At 46.4% G+C, this 25528-nt stretch overlaps 2 protein-coding genes across 2 annotated transcripts; both read right to left on the bottom strand.

Moving 5' to 3' along the window:
• Positions 1 to 659: 659 nt before the first annotated feature.
• Positions 660 to 2229, bottom strand: LOC123449929 (short-chain dehydrogenase TIC 32 B, chloroplastic-like). The gene is made up of 3 exons (XM_045127298.1): positions 1524 to 2229; positions 1202 to 1418; positions 660 to 1102 (listed from the first exon to the last, which is right to left on the bottom strand). The coding sequence occupies exons 1-3, from the start codon at positions 2117 to 2119 to the stop codon at positions 914 to 916; spliced, it is 1002 nt and encodes a 333-aa protein (XP_044983233.1). The 5' UTR covers positions 2120 to 2229; the 3' UTR covers positions 660 to 913.
• Positions 2230 to 22686: 20457 nt separating this feature from the next.
• LOC123449928 (short-chain dehydrogenase TIC 32 B, chloroplastic-like) lies at positions 22687 to 24366 on the bottom strand. Its single transcript, XM_045127297.1, has 3 exons — positions 23609 to 24366; positions 23230 to 23446; positions 22687 to 23101 (listed from the first exon to the last, which is right to left on the bottom strand). The coding sequence occupies exons 1-3, from the start codon at positions 24202 to 24204 to the stop codon at positions 22913 to 22915; spliced, it is 1002 nt and encodes a 333-aa protein (XP_044983232.1). The 5' UTR covers positions 24205 to 24366; the 3' UTR covers positions 22687 to 22912.
• Positions 24367 to 25528: the final 1162 nt, after the last annotated feature.

Below are 25528 nucleotides of genomic sequence, written 5' to 3'. Positions count from 1 at the left end.
GTTCTAATCATACCGGACAATCATCTGAAACCAATGATGGCATCCAGGAAAAAACATATCAACGTGACACGAGCCCTCTGTGATGGAAGTGGAGCAACGCCTAGTTCCTGTCCCAATGTCCCACGGAGAACCGCGTTTCCCATTTACGGTAGCACGTCATCATCATCAATCGTCAGAAAGAAAGAAAGAAAGAAAGAAAGAAAGAAATACTAGGAGAGGCAACCATCCACGGATAGACAGACAGACATGAAGCAGCCATGCGTCTCACAGAAGAGATGGCTAGTTCCGGGAAACGTCCAACGCCCAGGGAAAACGGGAAAACGGCCGAGGCCATCCCTTCCCTTTGCAGCACCCCCACGGCTACGTACCATCATTCCACGAGTCCGTCCCAAGCATCTCTTCGGCGCATATGGATTATGGAATGGCTGGCCGGTGGACGAGTCCAATCGAACCCGACAATTCTCACAACTTCTGTTGGCCCATGCACGCACGCGACTGAGATAAGTAGAAGATGTTGCTGAGCGTGCGTGCGTGGGACACTGTGGCGTGTCTCACTTCTCTGACATGAACAGAGCATACTGGAATCTCAGTGACAGAATACATGTCTCACCACTGTATACCTGTTGTATATGCTGTACGTGTTGTCACCGACCCACAAGTCAATAAACCCTCTAGTCTAGTGTGTGTATACAATAAGATAGGCTGTATATAATACACATGGATCTCACAGTCCCAGCTCTTCGTTACAGATGCTCATCACTCTGTGACACAATCACTAATTGGCTACTGCTAACTAATACTAGTACTAGTACTAAAATATGTGTATATGCATGTTACATCCCTGGCAAGAAGCAGAACAAACCAAGAGAGAAATATGTCCACACGGTTGATGGACACAAAACTAGTCGGATACTCAGATGTTCCTCTCCGGTTGACTGCTTGCGGCGCAGATCATGTCCTCCGAAGCTTGCCAGAGCCGCGCGGCCTCGCGGCGGCTTGCGGCGGCCGGCGACGGCAGAGCCTCGTTGCAGTCGGCCAAGTAGCGGCCGGACACGCCGGCCATCCTCGGGTGCACCGCCGCGTAGCACGTGGTCGCCGCAGCCTGCACGTACGGGGCACAACGTCAGCAAGCAGAAGCAGAGGCACAGAACAAACAGAGCTCGGTGACAGAGACATGGAGCAGTTGATTAATGATCGTCACCTGTGGGATGGTCTTGAGCAGCTTGGAGAGGAGGACGAAGGCGAGATCTGTGATGAGGCCCTCTCTGTCGCGGTTGAGCCGGGTCCTGACGATGCCGGGGTGCACGCAGTTCACCGTCACGTCCGCGCCCATCTCCCGGAGGCGGGCGGCGAGCTCCTTGGTGTGCAGCACATTGGCAAGCTTGGACACCGCGTAGGCCTGCGTCGCGTCGTAGGGTCTGTACGTGCACACGCACATGCCAAGGTTAATTACAAAGCAACGGCGACTAAAGAACGGCCATCGTGTTAGGTGAAGGAAAGATGCGATGCGATGCGATGCTTACATCTTGCGGCGGGTGACGAGCTGGAGGTAGTCGGCCCAGTCGCCGGAGAACCAGCCGTGCACGCTCGACGACACGTTCACGATGCGGCCCTGAACGCCGGTGGCCGCCGCCGTCTCCGCCATCCTCGCCAGCAGCAGCTTCGTCAGCAGGAAATGGCCGAGGTAGTTGGTGGCGAAGGTCATCTCGAAGCCGTCCTCTGACAGCGCGAGCTGGCCGTGCGAGAACTTGCCGGCGTTGTTGATGAGGAGGTGGAGGGGCAGGCCGAGGGAGAGGAAGCGGCGGGCGAAGTCCCGGACGGAGGCCAGCGAGCTGAGGTCCAGGTGCAGCACGAGGACGTCGGCGCTGGGGCACTCGCCGAGGATGCGCGCGCGCATATCCTCGGCCGCCTTGACGCTCCGCGCCGGGATGACCACCCTGGCACCCCGCTTCGCCAGCACCCGCGCCGTCTCCGCCCCGATGCCCGACGTCGCGCCGGTAATGATGGCGGTGAGGGAGCCGAGGTCAGGGCAGGCCGCCGTGACCTCCTCGGCGGTGGACTTGGAGCCGAACCCGCTGGCGCCCGGGGAGCCCAGCAGGTACCTGGCTGCCTGCAGCATCTTCGGTCTCCACTCTCCACCGCGTCCGCGCCGCACGTCTATCTTGTTGATCGACGCACTGCGCGGCCGCGGAGCTCGCTCGCAAGGCGATGTGGAGGAGTTGAGAAAGTTATGGCGCCGTCCTCCATTTATATAAAGCTCGGGGACCTTGGTCTCGGGCAGGCCCAAGTACGCTGTGGGCTAATTTAATTTTTCTCCCCGGCCTCGTTGATGGCATTGACCGTGCGAGTTAAGGGGCGAGCCATCTCGGTCGGAAGGACGCGCCGGCGCAACTTTCAGTCCGGACTCGGGAAATTATCCGACGTCGACCCCATCCGTCCGCGTACCCCGCAAACTAATCAAACCCATAAAAAAAATGTTTACAGTTTCGATCGAAAAAACGGCGACGAGCAGATCACATAAAATTTGTTTGATCGCAATTTTTTTAAAGGATACGGTAAATCCATCCGTGTAAACATTATATATGCAGTTTTAGAGACAGTATACATTTCAAGCCGTAAACTGGTCAAACCTTGTCGGGGCAAACACGTCGCCACGTAACCGGCCGGAATCTATTTGGGACTCACCGAAATCCGTCGCCGCATGTCGGAAGAAGCCGTCGCACGTCGGTATTGGTCGCCGCAGGTCTGAATTGCGGCCAGCTCGACATCCACTACTGGGACGAGGCCATCCACGAGTAGGATGGAGCAGGCCACCGGCGGCCTGAATCAGGGCGGGGCGGCACCGAAGAAGAGGAGGGCAGGGTGGGGGAGCTCCCACTGCCATGGCAAGGGACGTTCGCACGACGGCAGGTAGTGTCGAGCTCAATCGGGGGCGGGCGGCACAGGGCTCCTTCACTGCATGCATGGCCGGGAACGGGCGACACCAGGACGAGGTGGGCGGCGCTGTGGTGTGCCAGGGCGTCAGGGCGTCAGGGCGAGGCGAGCCATCTCGGTCGGAAGGACGCAAATTGCCGTCAGTGCTCCGGTTTTTTTTAAGAACTTTCAGTTGACAGTAAAAGTGTGCTGCACCTCCATGCTCGATTCAAATACTAAACAGACTAAAATCAAGTTAATAATCATTTATTATTCTGCAAACCCTCCAATCCAGAACTCGTCTGAGGAGTTAAATAAGAAGAGAGAGGACTAATACACATTTTACTAGGGGTACCTCTCACTAAATGATTTTAGCATCAAGACTAGTATTAGCCTTTCTTTAGTCAGGGGTGCTTGGAACTTTAGCCTGTTAAATAGACTAGTTTTAGTCAGACTAGTTTTAATTCCTTAGATCCAAGCACCCTCTAAATCCAACACGACACGCGCTGGTGATGGAGTAGTGGAAAACCCTAGATTCAGTAAGTTAGGGACCGATTTAATTATGAAGTTTAGAAAATTGTCTAATTTATTAACGAAGATCCGGACGAATATCGTTACAACACGTCCTCATAGGACACCACCCACAGACGTTAAACCCGAGGCCACGCATCAAACGAGCCGCTGACCCCGTTACGTGAGTAACTCGTAGCCAACACCCTACAAGCAAACCGAAAGCCCGCCACCCCGGCATCCACACCGACCCCGAGGCTACCCACCAGGCGAGCCGCCTACCCTGTTGCCCAAGCAACTCGAGCCGGCGCCCTACATCTATCTTTGGAGCCGGCGCTCCGACGTACACACAAAAAACACAGACACTGATCCTAAGGACGCGCACTAGGCTAGCCGCCAGCTTCATCATCCGAGCAATCGAAGCCAACACCACGCAAAGCTTGGGGACCTTGGTCATGGGCAATCCCAAGGTGACAGCCGCTTTGCATATGTTGGCGTACGGTATTTCGGCTGATCTAGTTGATGATCACTTGGCCATGGATGAAAGTCAGGTCATCATGTGTGCAAATGCTTCACAGTCGTTATTGTGCAAGTGTATGGTCCGGAGTATTTAATTTGAGATCCATCAATGCTGAAGACGTCGCAAGGCTATTGGATATGAATAAAGCTCGCGTGTTCCGAGGTATGCTTGGCTCAACAGATTGCATGTATTGAATTTGGAAGAATTCTCCTAAGACATGGAATGGCCAATTTCATAGAAAAAAAGGGTTTTACTATAATCCTTGAAGCGGTGACCGATCAAGGGACTTGAATTTGACATGCTTTTTTTGGAATGCCTGAATCTTTGAATGATATCAACGTTGTTAATCGTCACCATTCACGAATAAGATTGTAAATGATGAACTGCCAGCAGTGATGTTGTAGTGTCAAACTATTTATTTTATTGAAGGATAAACTATTTATCAAAAAATAAAGTATTTATTGTTGATTATTTTTTTATGTGTTTGATTTTAATTGATTTTGTTTGAAGTGTTTATATGTTATTTGTGTTAGGCACACGCACGATTTTGTCACAGCGATTGCTCGCGCGCGTAATTTTACGCAGCGATCGCTGAAGTCATCGCTTCCCGAGGCACTAAAAGTCGCTATTTTAACGTTACAAAATGATTTTAGCGCACGCAACGGTTGCGCGCCTGTTGTTGGAGATGCTGTTAGGTCCCCTGATCGATGCCTCAACTACAAACCATATACGGTATGATTGGTTTCTGCCCGTGGCCACAGTGCTTAATCAAAACCGGAGCAGGGTTGGGATGAAATGTTTGAGCGAATGTTAATACGGAGTAGTAGTTGCATTGAAATTGTGAGAAGCAAACTGCAAAGGATGAAATGTTTGAGCGAATGTTTATGTTTGAATAAAGGTCTCATCATTTGATGCAACAAAAAAAGGGCGAAGGGTCATCTACTCTTGCGAACCAGCGATGCATGAGCAAAAAGCTTTGTAATCACAGTGGCCGTATAGCAGCGCAGAATCTGTACTCCGCGTCGAGGTTTTCACAGTGGCGCATGCATACATGCAAACATGCGCCTGACCGATCTATGGATCCTCACGTCATTAAAAACAAATACAATAGAGCTTAGTCAGCTGACTATAAGAAATAAACGAATATATTTTTGCTTATTTAGAGGATAGAGAAGAGGAAAGAGAAGGTAAACGGACCCTTAGCTAAGAGTCAGCTCTAGCAAGTGGTCCTAGGCCTTTTGTGAATATGAAAGATGGATCATGTAATAAAAAAAATATAATTTTGCAATGAACTATTATATATGTTGGTTATAAGATGGGTTGTAGGTGACATGATAATGGCTTATAGCCAGCAGCAGGCTGAGTGCGAAGTTTGTGTGACCGCGCACCTCGGTGCTCTGAATACTGGACGTCCAGCAGCACATTGGGATGGTAAGCTGTCTGTTGGCTGTCCCCTGCTAGCTCGTGTTAGGTTGAGGATCTAGGCATCATAGACGTATTGGTTTGGCACACATGTTTCGTAATACATGTGTCTACTGTTCTCTTATGGCCCCGGTTGAGAGACTGAACGATTAAATATCTAGTTGGAGGAAGGGTGACTGATGAGATAGAAAAGACAAGTCGTGATGGGTGACCCCGATGAACGATTAATGAATTTGTGAGCCTAGGCACCACCGCTTGCATGCCTACGCAACCTACAGTCATGCAACGTGGCCGCATTTTTTAATGGGCTAAACCTAATTAGCTTTTAGTGATGCATTAAGGTTTATGTGAGGGTGTGCATGTTTAATTGTTTTCACCTTATTTTAAGTTTAATGTCATCTACGATATCAGATGCAATACATATCCTCTTGTTACATTCCAGCTCAAAAGTAGAACATTCCAAAAGCAAAATGATCAGTGAAGCAAAAATAGAAGCAGCTACCGTGATCGTTGTAGCACATAAACTCATAATACATTCCAACTCAAAAGTAGAACATTCTAAAAAGTTCTCAACAACCTGCCATAACATTCCAATAGTTCACAACAACCCTGCCATTTGCGCAAAAGTAAAACAGTTCACAGCAACATCTAGATCATGGAGGGGGCTAAATGGGACCTAGAGCCTTCAGGAGGGCTGCATTCTCTGCCCTGGTCTTGATGTCTGCAGCACTCGTTGATAAACCGCGTGCATGCGACATAAGATGTTCATAAATCTCATCCTTGGGCTTTGCCTTTGTGGTGCAGTATGGGCATCTGAACATTCCCCTCTTGAAGTACGCCGCCTTCCCCTTCTTCCTGATCTTCTGAGCTTCCTTCTCAATGAAGGACTCCTTGTTGCCGTCCTCCACGTCATCTCCAGAGTTATACTGCACACACAAATTAAGCATTATGGAGTCAGAACACACACTTCTGATTCAGAATGATGCAATGAACAAACATCAGATAATTCCCATTTACCAAAACTTTTAATGAACAAACAAAGAAAAAAGGCGTGCACAGTAATCTAACTAAACAAACAACATTAAAACACTCTCTACATCAATTTTCATTAAAAAGCCCACCAACATGCATTCATATAGTGCTTACGCTGAACTAAAAATAGTTGGGATTACCTCGTACGTGTCGTCGTCGTCGTCGTAGTCAGAGTCATACGGGCTCTTGAACCCAGTCTTGGCGAGCTTCCTCTTCATGCCTGCAGCTTCCTTTTCCTACAATATAAGTAATTCGATTAGCACAAACTATGTAACCCAGTATTCAAAAAGGTCAAGCCATTCAACAATGTGCTTCTAATTACATTCATAGTGTTGCTGCATCAGCCACCCTATTCATGAACATGCATAGCCTGATTTATAGAAAAAAATAAAATAAATATTGCACAATTGGGCTGCTCAGCCTCTGCCGTGCCCCGGTGAGGGGATAACCACAACAAATCTATCAACATACCCGACACATAAATAAATCTAAAAGCACATGCAGCAATCAGAGATCCCAATTCAAAAAAACCTAACTCTTATTAAATCCGTAGTAGTAATCCTTACTAATAAAATCAAGGCAAAATTTAGGAATGGGTGTTCGTATATATCAAGCGCATGACCTGGGTGAAATTTTTACTAATAAGATAAAGATTCCGTTGATTCAAGCCAACAAAAATGCAAAAGTTCGTCAACACATGCAAAAGCAGAGTGTGTTCTGCTCTCTGAATATATGTGCTTATCAACGATAACTATGAAAGCAGTTGAACGGGAAGCATTAACACATCCACGTGCACAAATCAAGATTGAAAATAAAGAAATCCAAGTCTAAATAAATCTATGGAGCAACGGGGAGATGGTCGACGAGAGGGAGCGAGAAGACGAAGTGGGAGGAGTGGGAGACGAGGCGACGAGGGAGACATGGCGCCCGGAGGCAGTTCCCTGTTTATACGATGTGAAAGTTCCTGCAACCGTCCGCCACGTGCTACCCCACGACCGCCACTTCGTCCGGGACATCTTACAAAAAAAATGGCAAAAAAACCTAATGGCATAGACGAGGCGACGATGGACGGCGAGGGAGTAAATGACGTGCATGTTGAATGGGCTAAGAAACAATAAAAAAATACTTCCGATTTGACCTGAGCATGCTGTTGAATTGATGTCTCCGTTGAATTGATGGGTTCTACAGTGATCGAGCCCGTTTAATGGACGGCAAGCTTGCGTTGGAATCTAACCCTGACATCTATTGGAACATCACGCGCCGTGACTTGCTGGTCCACTACCTTCTGCAATACACGACGTGCTGCTATCGATACGGGGGACAGCTCCCATTATACGGTGAGGCGCGCGGATCCCTAGCGAGTGTGGATGAACGGGATGTAGTGCACCGAGGTGCTCGGCCTCATATGCGAATTTTCGGTAGCTGGCTATACTATTATTTTTGCTTTAACACCGATGGAGCTCTTGCGTTTGGCCACGGAGGGAGGTCAACCAGCTCTATATTAAGGGCATGTTTGGTTCATGACTAACTTTGCCACAACTAACCTTAGGTAAAGTATGGTTGTCACAAAAAGTGTGGCTAACGAAATGGACACCACAAGTGTGGCATGATTTTGCAAAAAATTGAGTGTATGACAAGTGGACCATATAACTAGAAAAGTGTGGCAATGAACCAAACACATGCCTAAAGTATTGTAGCATGACTAAGATTAGACGTGGCAACCTTAAGCTGGGAACCAAACAACACCTAACTCAGTAAAGGCTAGATCAATCGATCTAGTGGCAGGGAGATCCATTGATTGACGGAGTAATTCGGCCTACAGTGGAAGGAAGCAATTTACTCCTCCAAGCGTACTACTCCTACGTTTACTGCAGATCCGACTGTGCAGAGCAAAGAGTGATATGTGGCCTTTGCATGGCGCAGTGCATGCATGCATGCACACCTAGGATAGGCCCTGCACGGAGGCAGCGGGAGCAGTAGTCCTCGAGATTCGTGGACACCACCTGCCCCAGCCGTGCGTCCACTTTTGTACTACCACGTCCTTTTTTGCTTATGATTCTCTGGATTTAGCTTTTCAGAAACTTCTCCAAGAATCAGGCCCTGCTTGTTTGAAAAGTCCCGGAACTTTTTTTAGTCCCAACTTAAAAATCCCTAGTCCCTATCCGTTTGTTTCCAGGAACTAAATAGGGACTAGAGGTTATTAAATGACATGTAAAAAGACCATGTTATCCTTAGTAATGTAGTAGTAGTTATTAAATTACATGCTAAAAGTAGGGGCATTGTTGGAAAAAGTGCCAAAAAGTCCCAAAAGTCCCTCACATAGATACTTCTTTAAATAGTCCCAAACACCCCACTTTAGTCCCTAAAAGTCCCTCCTGTTTGTTTCACATGGGACTTTTTGGGACTTTTTTTAGTCCCTGCATCAAAAAGTCCCTGGAAACAAACACCACCTCAGCCTTTTACAGAATCAGCCAGAATCTGTCATCGATACAAGTTGTATGTTAAAATATCTGTAACGGTTCTGAACAAAAAATGGATGATGGATTGCTAACGCTTAAATGTTTCGAACAATTAATCATCAAATATGAACCAGAATACGATTTATGAATATCTTACATAGATAAATATTAAAAAAAAGGTTTTCACGTTTTACTTGCTAGAAAAGAAGTTCGAATACAAATAAATTGACTAATCTTATGGTACAAGACTATCTTCATGTGCAAAGAATAATCTAACAAATATACTAACATCATACATTCATCAATCAAGCCAATAATCTAAATCAGAGCCGTGTACTCTGGTTCCATGTAACAAATAACAAATACTCTCGTTCCATCTACAAAGAAACGCCCACTTTCGCAGCGGAACATCAGTTGGCTGGATGGGCTCGTCGGAGCCGGCGACGGAGAGGAGGCGGCGAGGGCGGTCGGAGCCGGCGGGCAGAGGAGTCGGCAGACGGAGGAGGCGAGGAGGGCGGTCAGAGCCGGCGAGCAGAGGAGTCGGCATACGAAGGAGGCGAGGAGGGCGGTCGGAGCCGGCGGGCAGAGGAGCCGGCAGATGGAGGAGGGGGAGGGACGGTCGTCAGAGCCGGCAAGGCGGAAGACGAGGACGACTTCGGGCCTGCCGGAATGGGGTCGGAGGAATCCGCACGGAGCACGACCGGATGAGCGCGTCGGGGCCGCATCGTCGGCTCTGGCATGGCCGCCGTTCGTCGAGGGAGGAGGGGCGGCAGGTGGAGGAACCCTAGGCGGTGGTAGAGGAATGGGGTGGGGGTGGGGGGAATCGAGCGAGGGCAGGGTAAGCAGACGGGCTGTGGAGATCGATCGGCCTGTGTGAAAGGGCATTTTACCCGTAATTTCTTGATGAAATGGGGTATTGTCTAAAAACCCAAATGTTTTTTCGTCGGAAGCTCAGAATCGCTAAAATTGGCCTCCCATCCCGCTTTTCAATCACATTGTCGATTTTGATGTAATTCTGACAATTCTATACAATCAAAATAAGTTTTTTTCAGCTTTTGTTTTTTCAGACCCAAAATCTACATAATCGGATCAAAAGAACTGGATCTTACTCCGATTGACATGGCCAAACAGCCAGCCTCTCCCATACTCGCCTCGTCTGGACCAAGATACACGTAGGGACGGATCTAAGGGGGGTGAGAGGGGGCTGGACCCCCCTCAACAAATTGATTCTTCTTCAATGCTACTAGTTATTTCAGCTAAAATTTTCTAAAATATGAAAGCTCTGTCCGTTCCATGCGTTTATTCTGACTCCGTCCCTTCCATGCGTTTATTCTGACTCCGTCCCTGGATACACGTACTTGACATGATCCCTACGGAGACGGATAGACGCATTGTACGACACGCCGGCACGCATGGGAACACACTGGGTTTTGCATTGCCTTGCATGGGCTACCTTGTGTGGAGTACGTTATATATAGTGACCTGCGTATGAACGGAGATCGCACGTATTTGAAGCATCTTCAGCAGACACGTATTTATAGAATATAAAAATAGCGTTTTTACATGTTGTATAACGTTTGTTATAACGGACGCTATAAAATATATTGTCCAATCCAACGCCATCACCTATAGCAGCCAAGATTTTACGGTACACGTGAACGGACGCATCAAATACGCAGCGCGCTGAACTTTTTTTACGCTGTTGCTGGAGCGCTAGTTTTGATCGTCCACGCGCTACATGATTACTTTTTGAAAGCACGGCTTATCTAAAACGCGCCTATTGAAGATGCTGTTACCACCTATCGCATGCGGTCTTCTGAGTTCCACCAGCTAAAATGGAGAATCCGAGGGACAGTGCCACACGGGCTGCATGCTTCAAGATTGATGATGGAAGCTCCCAAAGCCCAAAGAGAGAAAGGGAAGGGTCGGACGATCGAGCATGCTTGCTCTGTCCATCCATCCTCGTATGCCGCGACCACGCGCCTGCCTGTGCAAGCTTCAGACTACAAACCGGCCTGGATCGGTAGGCCAGCTACAAATAGAAGTAGCAATAACTTCAACCTTCATTTTCTAGACAGGAGGCGCTGCAAAAGGAAAACTGGATTACCTGCGTAAAATGATCAAATGCCCAAGGTCAGGACCTGCAGGCCAACTAAGGCTGGCCATAGTGGGGAGTAACATAGTAGTAACATCACACATTACAATGCAAATTTGCTTATGTGGCAGTGAGTTAATGAGGAGAGAGATGCTTGTGGTAACTAGCTATGTTACAGTAACATCACACATAACAATACAAAATGAGTCTATATCGTAATTAATATGACATCCCACAAATATTACTACCCACTATGGAGGTAGTAACATAGACCAGTAACATGTGCATGTTACTTGGCTAAGTTACTCCCTACTATGAGCAGCCTAAGGCTGGTCATAGTGGAGGTATCATAGCTAGTAACATAATGTTGGAACTAGCAAACATTATTATGTGAGATAGATACCGTGTCATGTTAAATGTTATGCTACTATGTGTCATGCATGTTAATAAATGAGAACACCTAATATATGATACTATGACGGAGGAAGTACTAGTGTATGATACTATGTGTCATGCATGTTATGCTAATATATCGTCCAATCTAAATTGTGACGGAGGAAGTACTAGTATATGATACTATGCATTATGAAGGTAGAATCATATAATAACAACATATGCATGCGATTACTAGCTATATGTTATTTTCCACTATAAGCAGCCTAACAGGTGAGTCGACCAACCTATGAATCACGACTCACGAGAGGAGGAGAATAACTATGGCCTGCTGCGCCCCTCATCGATGGTACGCTGAGGCTGGTCATAGTGAGGAGTATCATATAGTAGTATCATGCATATGATACTATTGTATGATACTACCTTCATAGTGTACAATATTATAAAATAGTATTGTAGATGAGCTTATTTATTGACATGCATGACACATAGTAGCATAGCATTTGACATGTTACAATATGTACTTATGTTACTCTAACCCTCTCTCTTTTCTTTAATTGTCTGCCACATGAGCATGTTTATTACTCCCAAATACGTGATACTATCTTAGTTAGAGGGTGCTTGGATCCAAGGGATTAAAACTAGTCTGACTAAAACTAGCCTCTTTAAGAGGCTAAAGTTCCAAGCACCCCTGACTCAAGAGAGGCTAAAACTAGTCTTGAAGCTAAAATCTTTTAGTCAGGGGTACCCCTACTAAAATGTGCATTAGTCCTCTCTCTCCTCATTTAGCTCCTAATGCAAGTTCCGGATTGGAGGGTTTGAAGGATAATAAATGCTCATTAACTTGATTTTAGTCTCTTTAGTACTTGGATCCAAACATGGATGAGACTAACAAATTTTAATCTCATTACTTTTAGTGATGAGACTAAAACGTATCCAAGCATCCTCTTACTTTCATTATGATCAGCCTGACATTATCAAACCAGCTGCCAGGGATCGGTCGACTGGTAGTATGTGGCAGCAGATTAATCAATAAATGCGCGTTAAGCAAAGACAGACAGGTTTCAGACACGAGCATTGAATTCAAAGCGAGAGACGACAACCGAGATTCGAGAGAGACGGAAAAACAGAAATGTTTACCTACACCACAGTGCCCTAGTAGTCCCTATTGCTCCAGGCCACTGTACTCTGCTCCCTCCGTCTACGAATAAATGTACATTTAGCTATAAAATTTGTCCGTAAAAAAAAATATATCTATCTTCTCAATGCATTATAAAATAAAGAAAAAAAATGTTTTTCTTTCATCACACGGTAATCAAGACCAATAACACTTAAGGGATGTTTCTTTCCAGAGACTTTTTGATGTAGGGCCTAAAAAAATTCCTTTTAGTTTCATGGAAAGAAACAAGAGGGACTTTTAGGCACTAATATGGGTATTTGGAACTAAAGGAAGAAGTCCCTATTGGAGGGACTTTTTGATACTTTTTTGGCACTTTTTCCAACAGTGCCCCTACTTTTAGCATGTCATTTAATAACTTCTAGTATATTGCCAGAGGTAACATGGTCTTTTCGCATGTCATTTAATGACCTCTAGTCCATGTTTAGTCCTCAGAAAGAAACGGATAGGGACTAGACACTTTTTAGTTGAGACTAAAAAAAGTCCTAGGACTTTTTAAAGAAACAGGGCCTTAACACATCGGCGCTGCTATACGTACGACAAAGTACGTACGATTTTCGTCTGATCCTACGTGGCAACACTTGCGACGCGCGGATAAACTGAGGCGAAAATGCTTCACAGACGTTCTGGGTTCGAGTTTGGGCCGGGGCTGAATCGAACTGTTTCCTGTTCAGTATGCCCCACCTCCTAAATAGTAACGTGTAATTTTCTTTACAAAGCAGGCTGCCTTATCTTATCCCCTCCATGTGCTGAATGGAGTCTTCTAGCTTGTACCAGCTCTTGCTCCATCGATTTGCTACCAATCTGTACAAATATCTCACCAAAGTTAGATGCTAGCGACGGCAGGTCAGCAGGCTCATCGAAGGCGGAGGATCTCATGGTCTCATGGTCTGTCCCCATCGATTGAGCTTGCAGGCCAGCAGGCTCATCGGAGGCGGAAGTCATGGCGACCTCCTGGACCCTGAGCAGGGTGTGCACGAGGGGAGAGGGAAGGGACGCTAGCCGCTTGGCTCAGTTGGTCGCAGAAGTTTTCTTGGACATACTTGGGGATGGAGCTTGTTGCAAGCTCCAATGGCACAGGTTAGTTCCAAATTTCTAGAAGCTCCCTTGTAGGAAATTTAGTGGTTAGTAGTCGATGCATACTTGAATGTGGCCCGTATTGTATCTGGTAACTGAGAGCAAATATGACAGTGGACTATGAATGCGCTATTTCCATACTGTAATCGACAATGTAAATCATGCTTGATTAAATATGAGATTTCAGAAAATATTTTGGTCATACAGACTTCATACTGAACTAGAAAAAATAGTGACACTGATAAATCAATTGCTGATAAATAGCGTTGAAGGAAAATCATGGTTCCTCCCACAAAAAAGAAGTATAATCATGGTTACAATGACCAATATAGATGCTTGCATCTAGTGCTATAAGCCAAATTGATCGGTTCAGAAGCACTACAGAGTGTGTCTGTCTCATCCATTCAAGTTAGCAGGTAGCAATTCCATGACATCTTTCTTTCCCTTCAAAGTTATTAAAAAAACCAATTAGCCATTGACAAAGTAATTTTGGACAAATAATTGATAGTACGACTCTAGCACCTGTAGAATGTCAATGTAGGAGCTGATTTGAATTGATGTAGCAGGTTCACTTGTTTGGAGTTGCTGGAACAAAAACAAGTAGTTATCTTGTTTGTCACATATATTGGTAATCTAGTATAGTATTGCAAAATCACCACAACTAAATACCTGATACTCATTAGGAAAGAAAGAAAAGCTTCCAACATCACGTCCCTCACAGTATGTATTTCCCTAAAGAAAAAAAAACTTTGTGACAAGGAAAAGAATGTGAAGTAACCTATAAACTACAGTTGAATGAAATATTACCTCGGTTTGTTTTGATGGAAGAGGATTACTTTCTTGCCCATTTTTTGATTTGCTGCCGTCTTTCTGCAATAATGTAGTGCTCACACTTCAGCAAGGAGTAACAGTAAGAAAGAATTTCCTACAAAAAAGACTAAATTTACATACCTTTCTCCCTTTTTGACTTGACACTGCTTTTGTACTTTTTGGTACCTGTTGCTTCTTCGCTCTTAGTCATTTGACCACTTGATCTACTTTAGATTCCTTTCTTTTTGAGGGAGGGCGACCGGCACTGCGAACATGGATTGGGTTGAGTCAATTTTTTCCTTGTTTACCATTGTAGCATCATGTTTTGAAGTAGGATCCTCCTCCAGAATTTTATGGGTAGTTCGGTATGTATCAATCTTTATCTGTAACTCATTAAAGCCATCCATAACCAAATCATGCAATGCATCAGACTCAGCCCCATTTTGTGCCAGTTCACGAGAACGCTTGCACAAATTATCGTAACGTTGCACAACTGGTGTATTCACCCTATCATCGTAGGAGCATTTCATAAAGATGTGTTTGCGCTTGAAATCCTTTCTCCATCGTTGCAGTATATATTTAGAAGGTACTTCTATAATCTCCATGAGAGCAAGCACAGAAAGTATGTGGCTACACAAGATGCCTCAAAATTCAAATAACCGGCAAACACAACGCACATCGCATTCACCTTGGTTGAACAAAACAGTGAACTCTAAAATAACCCATTTCTCTTTAATATCTCCATCCTCTCCTTCATAAAAAATCTTGCGGTCCTCTCTGACTCTAAATGTAAAAAGTGAATCTTCTTTGTACAACAGAGTTGGATAGCAATATATTTTACCTCTCAATTGATCTTGAAACTCTTCAAACTTTGCATTGGTATAGGCAGCCTGGAATTGCCCCTCGAAGTCATAGTGAGTAATGCATGGAATTACCTCTTGGAATGACTTAGAATCAGCCTTGTTTTCTTTCTCTACCTTGTCTCGTAATGCATTTTCATACTGCTCCGCAAATTGCTTCAGAGTTGTTCTAGAATTGACATAGCCATCAAAGAAAGCATTCACACTCTCACTTCTTTGTGTTGAAGACATTCCTGCCCAAAAAGTATCTTTCACATATGCCGGTACCCATAGATTTCTGTTACCATATAACCCACCAAGCCATTCATTGTCGTGGAGATCATACTTCTCAATCATGTGTAGCCAAGCTTCATCAAAATCATGTTTGGTCAAGGAATCATAAACCGCATTTGACAATGTGTATTTGATGTTCTCATACTTTTCGTACCCACTAAGCTTTTCAGGAATCTTCTTCATGATATGCCATATACACCATCTATGACGCGCCAGAGGGAAAACTTCTCCGATAGCATTCTGCATTGCTTTGCATTGGTCAGTGATTATAGCATTTGGTGGATTGTTTGACATACAACATAGCCATGATTTAAATAACCACACAAAAGTGTCGGTATCTTCATTAGACAAAAGACCACAACCTAACAAAACTGATTCACCATGATGATTTACGCCAACAAAAGGAGCAAACGGCATGCTATACTTGTTTGTCAAGTATGTAGTGTCAAAAGTGACGACATCCGAAATAGATTCATATGTAGCTCTACTCCTTGAATCTGCCCAAAAGACATTTCTCTGTCGTCCATCCTCGGCCACATCCATAACATGGAAAAAGTCTGGATCCTTTGACTGCATACGAAGGAAGTATTGATAAACCGCATGTGCATCTCCGGCACCAAGCTGCAACCTTCTTGTCTCTTGCAAATAGTTTCTGCACTCCTTTTCACCAAACTGAAGTTTATCATAGCCACCAGCTTGCATAACAAGAGAACCAAAATTCTTGTTCATTCGGATTCCTGCTTGATCATTCAATTCTAGTGTCCTTTTGGCATGCAAGTCAAGTTTCTTATGACACCTCAGAAATCTGGATTTGCTTGGACTTATTGGATGATTGTGGCCAACGGTAACAGAACTAATGCAAAACTTATCTCCACGGCGAGAAAAATTACTCTTAGCTGGACACTGCATCCTTGTCGATGGATAAGGTTTAAATAAGTTCTTTGACGAGTATTGAGCTTTCCCTTGTCTACTACAAGCAAGAGTAAAATAATGAAGCTTGTTGTCTTCATCGTATCTAGTGGTTCTTCTTACTACACCAAACCCCTTCTTTCTTGCATAACCTTTGTAGAACTTAACAGCATCATCCTCGCTATCAAACATGAGCCCCTTCTTAGGTTCCAACATCATGATCGGTTCTACTTGTTGGTCCTCCAAATGGTCACCATTCTCCTCCACAAAGAAAACATCTGCATCATCCTCTTGAAATATCATGTTCTGTTCGGCCACTTCATCGGAAATTAAATTTGACTCCATCATCTATGTAAAATTGCCAAAAATAAAACAGATCAGTGAGCATACACCCGCCGTAGGACCTTAAAAAAGAAATAACCAGGAACAAATTAAATCTAAACAATGCAAAAGATACACACCTCTGATTAGGTGCAGATTACATGTGAATGAGACATATTTGTAGATTAGCAGGGAAGAACTCGTGAAGGATGGCATGGAACAGATTTGATCGAATACATGTATAAGATACTCACCTCGTAGTGTTGTCTGGACCTGATTATTTGCCCTTCTAATTGATCTTCTTTGCAGTGGTGCAGATCATGTCTGTCTGGGATGGATTTGTAGATCGGCAGGGAAGATGTGATAAGGAAGATGAGCCGTCATGGGAAGAGGAGGCGTGAAAAGATACAGAGCGAGAAGGTGGAATCGTGGAGAAGTTTTGATGGGTTTAGGGCAGAGTAATATGGGTCCCGTATGGGTATGGGTTTGGGCTGGACCTTGGGTTGCCATAAGTAGCACGGAAGGATGTTTCAGCCGGGGCAGAGCGTACAGGTGGAATCGTACAGTTATCGAACGTAAAACGTCGTACGTGAAGCAATTCCTTTAACACATAGTCTCCTTACTTTCTACATGGGCTTAGCTCATTGGGTGATGAGAGAGATGATAGCTTGCATCTTTCCAATGCAGTTTTTTACCTCACTCTATAATCTGTGTATGTTTATTCGCGGACGGAGGGAGTAGGAGTATCGATCAACACATGTACTCCTACTCTAGTCTAGGTTTTTTCCCCTAATTATAAATATTTAGAAACCGAGAAAGTATGATAGTAGATTACAATTAACCAGTGCTCGATCGCGAACGACAGCGATGATTAGAAAACAGGTCCAGGTGATGCTATCGTGAGCTAATACGGATGTCATGAGTTCACATTGTGTAATCACGTCCTACACCCTGGATAGCTAGCCAGCCACAGTACACTTGATTTGAGGATAGATAAGGAAGGCATGCATGCATACATGGAGAGGGCGAGATGGCAGAAGTGTTTCTCGTTAAATAGCGACATGCATGTGAGCGTAGGCGTCAAGTTCGGCGCATGGACAACGACTCATCCATGCCCGTTTCATGCGGAGCAAACACACGTAGACGTAGTAGTACACCGCGCAATTGCCATGTTCCTTTGTTCCCGCGCGCTTCATTAGTGACCGATCGATGACCCCGCACGCCACATGCTTGGTACTACTAACTAGCTTAGCTATATTATGATAATTGTGTTGCATCATATGCATGAACTGGATATGATCTGCGTTCAGTTTTACGACGTGGTAATATGAATCACATCAAACCATCCATCAACTCCTTGGCTGTTGGCAGGGTTTTTCCACATATAGAAGTGCGTGGAACTCAGCAGCGGAACTCTTGTCTAGTGTCGAACGTGCGTGCGTGTATACATCGATCTGTGGCAGCAGTGTCATCCGGACATGATGTCCTCCGTGGCTCGGACATGGCACGGCGAGCCAGGGTCCAGTGATATCGCCTCACCACGTACCATGTCTATCGACTATGTTCATATCCTCGATCGACCTCCTCCTCCGTGCGTTCCTCGGTCGTCGTGTCTTTCTTGGGGTGCGGGTGGCAAATAGGTGAGGCCCGTCGGCGGTAGGATGGAAGGAAACGTTCCATAGATCCAGCTTATCCCTTCCGTTCACGCCGGACTTGGTCGCCGCCGTGCACCATGCATGTTGCATAGATGGCGCCGCACATGCACTCGGCCGGCAAGTACGCATGTCCGTCGATCGCCGTCTTCTTTATGCTGTTGCACTCGCATGAATATGCACGGACCTATGTCTGGCTTACATGTCGATACGGACACCTTGTCCATCTTTTGCTCGCTCGTCGCAGGAGGGTTAAATTTCGTGTTTTTATTTTTTTAAGTTAATCCAAATCTGATCTTAATTTGTAAAACTTTTGTGATTTTTTTTTGCTCGCATGATGATAGGAACCTACTGCTAAGGATCCCGAGAGAAGGGTTGCATATCCTATTATAAAAAAATCTGAATGCCTTCACGGTAGGATTATACAGGCTACCGTCAGCATATTTAATGGTAGTGGTGCGTCGTGCTAACGTGGATAAGTTTACCTCGACGATAGGGTTTTATACCCTACCGTCATTGGACATGTGCGGTAGGAAAAGGGTTAGATCCCGAATGTTTTACAAACTACGGTCAAATCTGAATCAACCTTTATAAAAAGGTCACACGAAGTTTTGCCTCGCACGAGTGGTACCACCTGGCCAACTTTTGCAGAAAATATCATACTGTTTAACTTCCATATAACATTATTTTAAGGTACACTACAGGAGAACATGCAATGACATGTACTTGCTCCATCTCAAAATAAGAGTCTCCACATTAGTACAACTTTGAGATACTTGTTCTGGGACGAAGAAAGTATTACATTAGCCATCCATTACACAAATACATTTACTAAATATGTAACATGACATTTATTCGAATGCAATTTCATGTCGTAAACCTTTTCATAATTTATAAACTAATCTGGACAGATGAACATAGAAATGGCAATGCAAAGCAGAAAACAACATGATACATGAATAGTGTAATGGGTATAAAAATATAACATTTTGTTTGTCTTTTTGTGAAAATGACATATTTAGGGATTGTTCAATAGTACAGGAGGATGACTGGAGATATATTATACTCCCTCCGTCCTAAAATAATTGTCATATGCTTAGTATAATTTATACTAAAGTTAATACAAAGTTGAGGCAGTTATTTTGGGACAGAGGGAGTATTTTGTTAATACAACCATTGTTGAAAATGTTATTGCATAGCTTAGAACGGGGAGGAGGATTGACCTCCAATCTTAAATAAAATATTCTGTTGCTTATTCACATATTTCAAAACATTATGTGCTATAGATTTGTATACCAGTTTTTTTTGTGAATATATTTGTATATCGTTCATAATCAATTAAAGTAGTGGTTTGACTCTTATATGCTTTATAGTAATTTACAAACTTACTTCCATCCATCAAATAAGGTAAATAGCTTAATGGACCATTGCCAAATAAATGGATGTATATAAAATGGTGAGAGTTCAACTCTTTGCTATTAACTAAATATTGATAGCATAGCTGAAACATTCCTGAATAAGCTAATACACATAAAGTGATCAACATACGGTCTAACCCAGTATACAAGTGCTTCGTACGCTTAAATTTATTGGTTTAACTTTTTATGGATACAAAAAACTTATAATATACCAGATAGCTAAGATATTACCCAACAAAAAAAAGGGTAGACGTGTGCTCTTACTAGGTTCCTACAAATTTCGGATACAATAGAAGATAATTAAGATGTTACCCGGGCAATTGTGCGGGTCACTTTGCTAGTTTTTTTCAATATGCTACAGCAAGGCATGATCGATATTCAATGTTATTTATAGTAACTCCTGTGACGAAGTTATGTTCAGTTTTTGTGAATAAAGTTCCGAAAGTGTATTCCTTAATTCTTTGTTGGTAAAAAGGGCAACTCGTTTGAAACAGTAAAATTTAAATACAAATAGTAATCATCAACGTACATACGCTAGACTATTGGAGATCCAACATTGGTTTAAAAAAAATATTGAAAGATCAAACCTCGGTCTAATTTGTCATCCTTGTAGTTCTATATGGATCCTGGTAGAAGAGGAACAACACCTACTTTGAGTCCCACAGAGAACCGCGCGCGTTAACAATTTACGATGGAAAACCTCGTTCCATTCTTTCACCGCCAATCATCCAGAGACAGGAAGCAGCCATCTCACGGAAGAAAGAAAGAAAGAAAGAAAGGAGGGCCCTTCCTTTTGCAGCACCCCAATGGCCGACGTACAACGGCCGGCCGTGCAATCAAGTGGCTTTCGACAAGCATCGGGCGTATATGGAATAGCCAGTCGATGAGTCCAATCGAACCGGACAATCCAGCTCTTCTCTTCTGTTGCCTGTTGGCCCATGCACGCACGCACGTACGTATCACCTTCTACTTCCACGCCAGTGATGTGGATAAAGTTCAGTAGATCCAAAGGTGGTGCAGAACGTGCGTGCGATACTGTGGCATCCCTCACTTCTCTACATGAACAACATAGTGAGCTACAGGAGTCCGGCCAGTACACAGGGCTTGCGCAATACTACTAGTAGTGAAATACTCATAGCCATCTCAAGGAGTATATAATACCTGTATATGTTTACATGTCACCTAGCCACAAGTCAATAAGGCCATTTCTAACTGATCACAATAACGGTACAAGTTAGAAAAATGAAAACAAGGTTTTACTTCTTTAACCGGCACCTGGCCGATTCCAATCAATGTTAGACACGGATAATTTTGAAGCGGTGCGTCTCCCTATATTTACTCCATTGAGCAGCGATCGGGTATAAAAGTCTTACTTGCTCTCCTCTTCCTTCCCGCCTCATCTCTCTCTTCTCCTCTCCATCCCCGTCGTCAATTACTTCCCCCGCTGCCCCCTCTCGTTCAAATGGCCGGAGACGGTGGTCGGAGGTCCTCGTCGCTGACCCGCACCGTACATTCGCGTCTCCATGCCCGCGGTTCGTCAAGCAGTGGATTCTTGAGTCGTTGCCCTCCCGACTGCTTCGCTGACTTTGTGGACCTCCCAAAGCCGCGGCGGCCGTAGAGGGCAAACACCAGCGCCCCTTAGTGGCCGTGGGGGACGTGGGTGGCCGAGATAACCGATCAGGAGACCTACATGCGTAAGTGGCTTGGCTTCTCCCATGTGAGGCATTGTTTGGTTTCTTGATATTTAAAGGGGTTTGGGGGGGATTGAAAGGGATTAAATCCCTCACAAGTCAAAATTCATCTTAATCCCCTTCAATCTACTCCAATCCCTTTGTGGAAGGGATTAACCAAACAAGCCTTGACGGAGCTCGCCACCCTCAAGTACGACTGGTTCCACGACGAGCAAGCACGCCTCAACTTCCCGCGGTTCAAGACGCCGGTTCACCTTCCCCCAGTGGCGTCTGTTGACGTATAATGTGCTGCTGCCTAGTCTCTTCCATCAGATCGGTCTTTTGGTTGCATTGGCTAGAGCATGCACTTCTACATGGTATCAGAGCCAAGAGGTCTCGAGTTCAAGACCCGGCTAGCGCAATTAAATTGCAGCCCACTTTCGGTCCACGTTTAGCCCTGAGGGAGCCACACGTGAGGGGGAGTGTTGACGTATAATGTGCTGTCTAGTCTCTTCCATCAGATCGGTCTTTTGGTTGCATTGGCTAGAGCATGCACTTCTACAGCGTCGGGTGTGGTGGATGCGACGACGGCTTGAGAGGACCGAGAGACGTCGGAGCGCCCCGTCGCGGAGAAAGCCGACGAGTTGTACATGGTAGATCTACGCTGAAAGCACCCCGAGCTCGTGGAAGCAGAGGTGGCCATCTCCGCAAAGAATGACGGGGAGGTCACGTTATCTCCAACGACTAAATGCAAGGAGGCGAGGAGGTGCACGGCAACATCGTGGGTGGGGAGGAGGAGTGGCCGCGGATCTTCCCCGACGACAACGACGATGGTACCGGCCTGGACCTATGTATTGTCGGCGGTGGCCTATTGTGGCATGATTGGCTCGACCTTCGCTATGACAAAAAAAAAATTGAATAGTCTAGTGTTCTCTACTGTTTGAAGTTCGAATTTATGACCGGTTGCCGATAGTAGTTTCAAATTATGTTTAAATGTATGCAAATTTTGTTTGAATTTATGTTTATTCCGCTAAGTTTAAAGGATCTACTACGTCCGGCTAAATTTTAATGGAGTATACATATACTACTAAAGTTTCCTCCGACGTTTAGGCCTCTATTTTGTAGGGATCAGTTAGAAATGCCTCTAGTCTAATAGTGTATATACAACAAGATAGTACTGTAATACAATATGTAATACACATGGATCTCACAGTCCCAGCTCTTTCTTACAGATGCTCTTCACTCTGTGAGAAACACGATCACTAACTGGATACTCGTTGCTACTAAAATATGTATATGTGCATGTTACATCCTGGCTTGAATCAGAACAAACCGAGAGAGAGAGAAAGAAAAATCATATGTTTATACACGATTGATGGACAGAAAGTTGTCGTCGTATCCTCAGATGGTCCTGTCCGGTTGACTGCTTGCGGCACATATCATGTCCTCCGAAGCCTGCCATAGCCGCGCGGCCTCGCTGCGGCTTGCGGCGGCCGGCGACGGCAGAGCCTCGTTGCAGTCGGCCAAGTAGCGGCCGGACACGCCGGCCAGCCTCGGGTGCACCGCCGCGTAGCACGTGGTCGCCGCAGCCTGGACGCAAGAAGAGATAGAGGGATGCATACGTACGTCAGCAAGGTTAGCCGAGCGGCGCATTTAGTGCGAAAAGCCATGGCCTCCGGCACGGCGCATAACCAATGGAGCAGATGGTTAATGGTCACCTGTGGAATGGTCTTGAGCAGCTTGGACAGCAGGAGGAAGACGAGATCTGTGATGAGCCCCTCTCGGTCGCGGTTCAGGCGGGTCCTCACGATGCCGGGGTGCACGCAGTTCACCGTCACGTCCGCGCCCACCTCTTGAAGCCGGGCGGCGAGCTCCTTGGTGTGCAGCACGTTGGCGAGCTTGGACACAGCATACGCCTGCGTCGCGTCGTAGGGTCTGTAGTGTACGTGCACATGCACATGCCAAGCTTGATTAGCGCCGACTAAACAATGGCGATCCATCAGGTGACGATAATACATAAAACTAACTAATGGTGCTTACTGTCAGTCCACGGAGTTAGGTGAAGGATTGATGAAAGAAGAAAGATGTGGTGCTTACATCTTGCGGCGGGTGACGAGCTGGAGGTAGTCGGCCCAGTCGCCGGAGAACCAGCCGTGCACGCTCGACGACACGTTCACGATGCGGCCCTGAACGCCCGTGGCCGCCGCCGTCTCCGCCATCCTCGCCAGCAGCAGCTTCGTCAGCAGGAAATGCCCGAGGTAGTTTGTGGCGAAGGTCATCTCCACGCCGTCCTCGGACAGCGCGAGCTGGCCGTGCGAGAACTTGCCGGCGTTGTTGATGAGGAGGTGGAGGGGCAGGCCGAGGGAGAGGAAGCGGCGGGCGAAGTCCCGGACGGAGGCCAGCGAGCTGAGGTCCAGGTGCAGCACGAGGACGTCGGCGCCGGGGCACTCGCCGAGGATGCGCGCGCGCATGTCCTCGGCCGCCTTGACGCTCCGCGCCGGGATGACCACCCTGGCACCCCGCATCGCCAGCACCCGCGCCGTCTCCGCCCCGATGCCCGACGTCGCGCCGGTGATGATGGCGGTGAGGGAGCCGAGGTCAGGGCAGGCCGCCGTGACCTCCTCGGCGGTGGACTTGGAGCCGAACCCGCTGGCGCCCGGGGAGCCCAGCAGGTACCTGGCCGCCGGCAGCATCTTTGGACTTCACTCCCCACTGGCACCAGCGCCAGCGGCTGGCCAACGCTGCTGCGCCGCTCGTCTATCTTCTTGATCGACGCACTGCGCGGCCGCCGAGCTAGCTTGCCAGAGAAGAGAGCAGCGTGGCCGGGGACGGAGGAGAAAGTTATGGCGCTGGCCCGCATTTATATGAAGCTCGGGGACCTCGCTCGCGCCCAAGCCCAAGTACGCTGCGGAAAGGGGCCGGACAAGTCTTCTCCACGATAATTTGATCGCATTGACTGCGCGGCGCTCGTGTGAATTACCTCGGCCGGTGCCGCCACTTTGTCACACAACTCGAAGCGTCCGACCTAAATTAATGTTTGTTTTGTTCATCTTTTATCCGTTTGAAACAGCATGTCGAATCCTTTGGAAAATAGATCGACCGTTTCAATCGCGTGACCCATTTTTTGTTGTGGTTGGCCTCGTATTAATCAGGCGACATTCTATCGAACAGGTTGCCGGTGTTTCCCATGACTTCAGTCGGGAGCTCGCGAGGCCATTTGTGCGCATCCCTTAGAGTTCGACAAAACGGGTGGTTTGCGGGTCGCACCGTCGGAAGCCGTGCACATGCGGCGTGGTGGCATGCTGGACGACTGCGGCAACGATGAGCCGGTGTTGGCTACAGCCACAACAGCAACAACGAACCGGTGCTGGCCTAGGTTTAAGCCCAGCATCAGCAGGGTCTCCGATGTGGCCTCGTGGACGAGCCATTTGGTCTTCGCGCCTTCGGCCTCTCGATCTACGATGGCTGCGATGTTGGACGCGGGGGCGACCTCGCTCCTGACTTCCTGGCTCCTTAGGCGTGAGAACCTTCTTCTTCTTGGTCGAGAGTGTTAAACATCTTATTGTACATGCCGTTACTTATCTCTTGTAACTACCGTGTTAGGCTTAGCTTATCTCCTAGTATCTAGCTAACTTGGAGATCAAGTATGTACCTAACCCTTGTAATCTATCTCGCCGTTGTTGGCTATATATATGCAGCGCGTCCCTGCCTGATGGTATACGCTTAACTCATCTATTTCACATGGTATCAGAGCTACTTCTCCCCATCGCATCTAAGCTATGTCGACATCCTCCTCCTCCGCCGGTCGCCATGGCTGCTCCGTCCATCGCCTCCCTTGGACACACCATCACCGAGAAGCTAGGTCGGGATAATTTCCTGATCTGGCGTGCCCAGGTGCTGCCGCACATCAAGGCAGCCGGGATGATGGGCTACATCGACGGCTCCATCAAGGAGCCAGCTGCTGAACTCCTGTCGGAGAAGGACGTCGCCGGCAAGAAGGAGATCACCGCCACCCAA

The sequence above is a fragment of the Hordeum vulgare genome, chromosome 4H (genome assembly GCF_904849725.1).
Source record: "Hordeum vulgare subsp. vulgare chromosome 4H, MorexV3_pseudomolecules_assembly, whole genome shotgun sequence".
Classification (NCBI taxonomy): domain Eukaryota; kingdom Viridiplantae; phylum Streptophyta; class Magnoliopsida; order Poales; family Poaceae; genus Hordeum; species Hordeum vulgare.
The sequence above is the reverse complement of the archived record's forward strand: the minus strand, read 5'-3'. Positions and strand labels throughout refer to the sequence as shown.

What these genes read in the sequence shown, in the direction of transcription:
- LOC123449929 (XM_045127298.1), bottom strand. Translation starts at nt 2,119, where the DNA reads ATGCTGCAGGCAGCCAGGTACCTGCTGGGCTCCCCGGGCGCCAGCGGG. An exon ending in CTCGTCACCCGCCGCAAGAT is followed by an intron (nt 1,419 to 1,523) that starts GTAAGCATCGCA and finishes GTGCACGTACAG; the next exon opens with ACCCTACGACGCGACGCAGG. An exon ending in TGCTCAAGACCATCCCACAG is followed by an intron (nt 1,103 to 1,201) that starts GTGACGATCATT and finishes CCGTACGTGCAG; the next exon opens with GCTGCGGCGACCACGTGCTA.
- LOC123449928 (XM_045127297.1), bottom strand. Translation starts at nt 24,204, where the DNA reads ATGCTGCCGGCGGCCAGGTACCTGCTGGGCTCCCCGGGCGCCAGCGGG. An exon ending in CTCGTCACCCGCCGCAAGAT is followed by an intron (nt 23,447 to 23,608) that starts GTAAGCACCACA and finishes CGTACACTACAG; the next exon opens with ACCCTACGACGCGACGCAGG. An exon ending in TGCTCAAGACCATTCCACAG is followed by an intron (nt 23,102 to 23,229) that starts GTGACCATTAAC and finishes TCTTGCGTCCAG; the next exon opens with GCTGCGGCGACCACGTGCTA.